This window comes from Cyprinodon variegatus, unplaced genomic scaffold (assembly GCF_000732505.1).
Source record: "Cyprinodon variegatus isolate N-32 unplaced genomic scaffold, C_variegatus-1.0 Scaffold30, whole genome shotgun sequence".
Classification (NCBI taxonomy): domain Eukaryota; kingdom Metazoa; phylum Chordata; class Actinopteri; order Cyprinodontiformes; family Cyprinodontidae; genus Cyprinodon; species Cyprinodon variegatus.
In genome coordinates this window covers 1,264,044-1,270,797 of record NW_015150483.1, presented here as the reverse complement: position 1 = coordinate 1,270,797, position 6,754 = coordinate 1,264,044, and the positions used below count along the sequence as shown (strand labels likewise).

The 6,754-nt window shown below is 37.0% G+C and overlaps 1 protein-coding gene across 8 annotated transcripts in view; it reads right to left on the bottom strand.

Moving 5' to 3' along the window:
* Positions 1 to 5,464: 5,464 nt before the first annotated feature.
* myo9b (myosin IXB) overlaps positions 5,465 to 6,754 on the bottom strand; it is a 66,422-nt gene continuing 65,132 nt past the window's right edge. For 5 of the 8 annotated variants that reach the window (XM_015399512.1, XM_015399519.1, XM_015399534.1 and 2 more), the window contains one exon: positions 5,465 to 6,317. In XM_015399512.1, coding sequence (XP_015254998.1) covers positions 5,773 to 6,317 — 545 coding nt within the window. In that variant the 3' untranslated portion in view covers positions 5,465 to 5,772. The remainder of the gene's footprint in view (positions 6,318 to 6,754) is intronic. The other 3 variants (XM_015399549.1, XM_015399556.1, XM_015399565.1) reach the window with 2 other exon arrangements.

Here is a 6,754-nt window from a genome sequence, read left to right as displayed (position 1 = left end):
AGAAGGCCCGGTGGCGCCAGTGAACGGCAGCCACGCTTCTGTCAGTGAGCCCCAGAGCAGCTGTGGCTATAATGTAGCTTGCCACCATCAGTGTGTGCGTGAATGGGTGAATTAATGTAGTGTAAAGCGCTTTGGTCAAGTCTCCTAACTTGAATAAAGGCGCTATATAAGTACATGCCATTTACCTTCTTTATAAGTTTTAATCGTGTCATTTTTGCTTGTGTACTGATTTTTATTTTTCCAGATGAAGTTAAAATTGAGTTTATAAATACCCTTTATCATCTCTTTTGATAGAAGTCTGAAAGCAGAGTAAATCAATAAAGATAAGATTCTGCCAAAAAGAGAAATGTCTCTATGTAACCATTGATTAAGAACTGATTTACATTTTTAAATACTGTTATTGGAGGATGTCATGTCTCTTCCAATAAAAACTCCAAAGTATTTCACCTCTTTTTTAATATTAATGTTAAATAGTGATTTTCATGGACAGCTTCCAGGAAAAAAGTTCCATATTTGTCTAAATGTACCTGAAGAGCAGAAGCCTTTAAAAATAATTTGATACAATGGAGTACACACAAAAAAAAAAAGGTGGGGGGGGGAAAAAAAAAAAATTGGGGTCCGGGGGGATTTTTTATTTTTTTTTGGAAGCATGCATAGCCTAATTAATATAGTCTATTAACCTAAAGCACGATGCATGACTATTACATGTCAGGTACACCGGTCATTGACCTTGACCAAGGCACCTTACAGTAGAACTGCAGTCAGTCCCTGGACTAGCCTGGCTCTCACTGCCCCTACATAGTTAGGGACACATACAAGTAAGACAAATGCTCGTAAGCCCACTTCCCACCAAATGTTGAAAGGGCAAGATTACTGTTAATATATTGTAGATAATTTACATATTCAATAATAAAATTTCATAGGTGATGCTATGAAGGGATGGTCATTAAAAGGGGGTATGATTTTTAAGATTTTTTTTTAGAAAATGGGGATGCCATCCCCCTCATCGAGTACTGGCTAAAGGAATGTGTTCTTAATTTTTTAAAAAGAAGGGTTTTACAATCAGCCAATTGACTAATTATGTTTTGTCCAATAGCTCAATTCCACATATAAAACAGTTTTTAATTTATATTGATAGCATCTCTGCAGCCATTGTGACTAATAACGGTGAACTTCCAAAGCCCTGATGAATGCCTCTATTAATTTTAAACCTATTACATGTACTGTGACTTAATATTACAGAGCTGTTTTGACGAAGCATTTTAATTAAGGTTCCTGATTTTTTCCCCCCAAATCCAAGAGTTTTAGTTTTAAAGATAAATGGGTAATCAACAGAATCGAATGCCTTGTAAAAATCTAAAACCTGTCTAATCAGGAAAAAAACAACCTGATTGAGTTTCACCAAGTCTGGCTGCAATATAAAAAATAGTTTATAATCAATATTCAACAGTGATGGGTCTTAAATTGTCTAAAAATCCTTTTTTTTATTCCTGGTTTGGGGATGAGAACAATCAATTTTTGCTTCATAGTTGTCTCAGATCTTTCTTAATCAATGCATTCTAATCAAGCATTAAATAATAATTTTCTTATGTCGGTCCAAATGAATTGGTAAAAATTAACAGTAAGGCCATCCGATCCGGGGGATTCATCTTACACAATTGTCTTTATAGCAGTATCTATCTCTTCAATTTTAAGTTAGACATTGCAGATAGTTTTAAAGGATGAGTCAATTGAGAAATCAAAGAGGATATTTGTTAAAAAGATGATCACAATATAGTTCAAAATAATTAGCTGAATAAAGTTTAGAATAACAGGTAGAAACTTAATTCTCTAACAATTTATGATCATTACATTCTTTTCCATTTATAACACCTGAAATGTAATTATTAGTCTGTCTATTTCGGTCTTATTAAACTAAATACAAGTTATTTCTCTTGCTTCTATCCATTTTGTATGATATCTTTATTTGATTTATTCAAATAAAGCTGATCTTATTTCATTTNAACCTGATTGAGTTTCACCAAGTCTGGCTGCAATATAAAAAATAGTTTATAATCAATATTCAACAGTGATGGGTCTTAAATTGTCTAAAAATCCTTTTTTTTATTCCTGGTTTGGGGATGAGAACAATCAATTTTTGCTTCATAGTTGTCTCAGATCTTTCTTAATCAATGCATTCTAATCAAGCATTAAATAATAATTTTCTTATGTCGGTCCAAATGAATTGGTAAAAATTAACAGTAAGGCCATCCGATCCGGGGGATTCATCTTACACAATTGTCTTTATAGCAGTATCTATCTCTTCAATTTTAAGTTAGACATTGCAGATAGTTTTAAAGGCTGAGTCAATTGAGAAATCAAAGAGGATATTTGTTAAAAAGATGATCACAATATAGTTCAAAATAATTAGCTGAATAAAGTTTAGAATAACAGGTAGAAACTTAATTCTCTAACAATTTATGATCATTACATTCTTTTCCATTTATAACACCTGAAATGTAATTATTAGTCTGTCTATTTCGGTCTTATTAAACTAAATACAAGTTATTTCTCTTGCTTCTATCCATTTTGTATGATATCTTTATTTGATTTATTCAAATAAAGCTGATCTTATTTCATTTGGAATTCCATAAGCTTATTTTTTTTTTCTTCAGGACTTAAAGTAGGTTTAATGCAACTTTGATGAGTTGCTTAAATAACTTCAATTACATTAAACTTCTGTGAAATCAACCATCATCGGACATGCTCTGTGCAGTTCTCGGATTTCCATAGACATACAAATGAGTAGATCCCGCATTGACTGTCGCGGTGCAGAAATTAAGGGTGCCATCTTGGGGAGGTCGACCTGCTACCCAGAAGGATGTCTCTGACTCTTGACATCAGGGCTCGAGGGATATTCCTGTATTTATTTATGTTAGCTACGTGTGTATTTGTCCATCTGTAGGACCTCATCACCAAAAAATATCCCTCCTAAATGTGAAACTCTAATTCTGATGACAAGTAATAACTATTAAGTAGTTCTTAATTTCAGATATAAATAGTGCACCTATAGTCACACCTACTTATAGATGCTGTTATTACAGATAATGCTCTGTTTCCTAACCGTCCAAGCTGTTACCTCATTTAAAGTAACTGTTTAAAAAACAATCACTGAACTTGACGGATTTGATTAAATGTGTCTTGGATCTGCTACATTTCCAGTAGATTAAAATATCTTGTTTGTAACCAAAAGTGCTTATATCCAACCAAAGCACGTATCCCAATGCATTTATTTTATAGATCTGTGTTGTTTTTTTGTATTACAGCCTATTGATCCTCCACTGTACCAAAGTGCACTCTCTGCACCATCGTATAGGCACACTTCCTGTTAAAAATGACCATAAACCCTCTATGGTTTTATATATGATAAATCAGAACATTTCTTTTTCTAAGGGTTAAACCTGTAATTACACACATGTTCAGTGAATTATAAGAAGGTAAATACTCTATGTATCTATGGATGTACATATCTAGGTATTAACTTCTATGAAAGACATGAGGTCAGTTTGAGCTAAAATGGTCCAACTCTTATCTAAACTTACTCTGAATGATTACACAATCTGAAATACTGATGCGCAAAATTAAATTAAAACTAACAAAGCAAGAGCTACATATAAATAATTCAGCAGGGTTAGTTTCCCTCTTCAACTACAGGTCATTGAACACAGCCTCTTAGAGCTGTTGCTGTTCATGAGCACTGCTCACAATAGTATCAGTGTCTTATTTAGAAATGTTGGCACAGTACAGCATGCAGCAGACCAGCACCCTGGACTGGGTCCAGTAATATGTGTGCTTCCAAATAAACCAGCGGTGTCCAAAGGGGGACATTTCTGCCCTCAGAGGGATTGTGAATTAAATTCTGTTTGCCAGCTTATGCAATTAATGCAGGTAAACATTTTTAAATGTTAATTTGTGAAAAAAAAAAAAAGGGATTAGCTCAGAGGGGTTGTCATTTATCAGTCTTTTTTGGCACAAAATCAGATCTTGGTCCTTAGACCAATTACTGATCTTGCTGCAGAAGATACAAAACTAGAAAAATTATCAACACAGAGAAAGAAAACTAACCCTTATTTTAACCTGGATGCTCCTTAACAAAGGGAACTGACACAAATGATTAAAAACTGCAGTCAACCTGTAAGGCTAAATGACATATATCCTGAAGTGCAAAACAGACCAACAGCATGATACAGCCAACCTCATACTTCAACTAGATTTCTTTTCTCAGGACTGCAAGGTCACAATTAGACACTGTTATCTTAAACTAATACATTAGTGTTGCATTGCATCTTGCTAACAAAGATAATGCTTTTTCAAATATAAATTTGGCTTTTAGTAGCTTTTACAATAATGGCTTCCTCTCTGAGTGGCCTTTCAGGAAATATATATTTTTTTGTTGTTTTTAATCTTGGACTTGTATTCACATTTAACATCAGTTAAACTTCTTGCATCTGGTCCAAATTCCTTTCTCATATCCTGATGGATCTCTTTTGAACTTACCGTAGAGTCACACACAAAAAAAAAAAACAGATGGAGATGTTACCTTAAAAACACATCCTTAGCTTCGCCTCCTGTCAGTGTGAATTAGTTATATGAAACCTTGTCTTTATCATCTGTTTTCTAAAATAGTTTTAAGGCATAAAAATAGTATCGGTAACCCTGACCTAAAACTGGAAGGGTTTAGTTAGATTTAATAGCATAAGAAAAAAAAGAAAGAAATGAGGGTTTGGTCTTTTATATGATGTAAGTAAACATCTAGTTTGAGATGTTGTATATCTCCCTCAGTGGCTCTCTATGTTCAACAAAATACCAAGAATCAAGCACCACAGCAGCTGCTCTAAGCATCATGTCATGTATTTCATGTTAATACTAAAAACCATTACAGCTCTTTGACATTCGGTCCAAAAACACATCCTCCACTACATGTCACACAAAGGAACATCTTCCTCATTAACCAGACACACTAGCAAACATCATTCAGCGCTCACAGAGAAAAATTAGTATTTATTTCTATCAGCCTCGACGGGAGCTGCTCTCTTCGCCGGGACTGTCCACGTCTGAGCGAAGTGGCGTTCCTTGAATGAAGGACGTGACTCAGAGACTTCAGAGAAGCTGTGGCATGGCATCGTGGTCAGGCTTGTGTTCTTCTCTTTCTTTCTTTCTTTTCTATGGGGAGAAAGTGGCTTGTGCTGCTTCCGTTTCACTTTGCAAAACTGAAAGCAATGACTTCCTATCTGGTGATGTTTTGTGCGACAGATAAAACTGGTGAGGTCCTTGTTCTGAACGTGTTTTGTTCCACATCAGTACGGTACACGCAGAACGTCAACAGAGGTCCACTGAGCAGGTATTATGGTGTGAAAAATGGGTTATCAAAATCAAGGCACCAGCTAGCAATTGTGAACATTAGGAGAAAAGGGAAAAGTGTGACTAGAACTGCAATGTTTTACTTTTACTTGCCCAAATGATAAAAACCACACCATGAGGCAGCAGAAGATGCAGCCTGTAGTCAAACTGTACTCAACAACAGTAACCACAGTATATTAAAAATGATAGAAAAGGTGCTTGGCAACCAATTGTCCAGTTATTTCTCCCTACAAACAGGACAAAACAAAACTTTTGACACATTTCAGGCGCCTTAATCAGTTTCTGTTGTAACATTCTCTCAGCCATTCAAACATATAGGTCATTCCTGCAGCCGTTCTTCTCCTCCGTGTCCATCCGAGGGATCTTGGCAGCTCAGATGTCGTCGTCAATGTAGGGTATGTCAGGGTCAGAAAAGCGTCTGTGACCCTTGGGGGCTGCTATATTTTTTTGCTGGAGCGTAGCCGTGGCGATGGAGGATGAAGAGGAGGAAGCGGAGGGAGGACAGGAGGAGAAATGCAGCAACAAGCCACACTCTGGGTTATCGAGGTACAAAGACTGGATGCTGTCTTTACGACGGCCAGGCTGCTCCCGTTTATGGATGAGATGCGTAAGCGCCCGATTTCCAGGAAGGGGGAAGGTCTGTGAAGAACCGGTGGCTGGTTGCTGGGGGAGGACACCTGGAGGCAGCTTCACGGTGTCTGGGATGACAGGGTTGCGGCGCTGCAGGGGATGCCTGAAGGAGGAGTTAGAGGTTTGAGACGCCGTGGAGGCGCAGCTGGACAGAGAGGAGCTGGAGCTGGCAGGGGTGAGGTTAGCCAGAGGTGGTCGTCCACTGGCGATTCTAGGTCGCTGGGCCAGATCTGAAGGTTTTGCAGGAAAAACTGGCCTGTGTCTTCTCAGCTGGACGCCACACTGTCCTGGAATAGAGAGAAGGATGAGAAATTATCCAGAAGTTAGGAGATCACATGACTGATTAGACGTTTCCCACAATGGATTCAGGAAGGTGAATAAAAATAAAAGGAAGATCATGCAACCATGTTATGTAAGATGAAATACAGTCATTTGAAAAAAAAAAAACAGGACATGCTGTGACAGACTGTGCAGCTTGACATACTTGGAGAGGAATACATTTAATTACTAAGAAATTCATAGCATATAAATAAACAACAAACCCTGAAAGGCAACAAGAACAAAAAGTGAAAAAAAAAAATTAAAATTTTTGGTGAGATTTAGTGGACACCAAAACAGTGGACAGATTTAGTGCAAATCAAACAGCATTCAAGGTAAAATATATCAGGTTAACTGTGAAACATGGAGGTGGAAGGGTCATGGTTTGAGTACAGTGTGTTGCCCA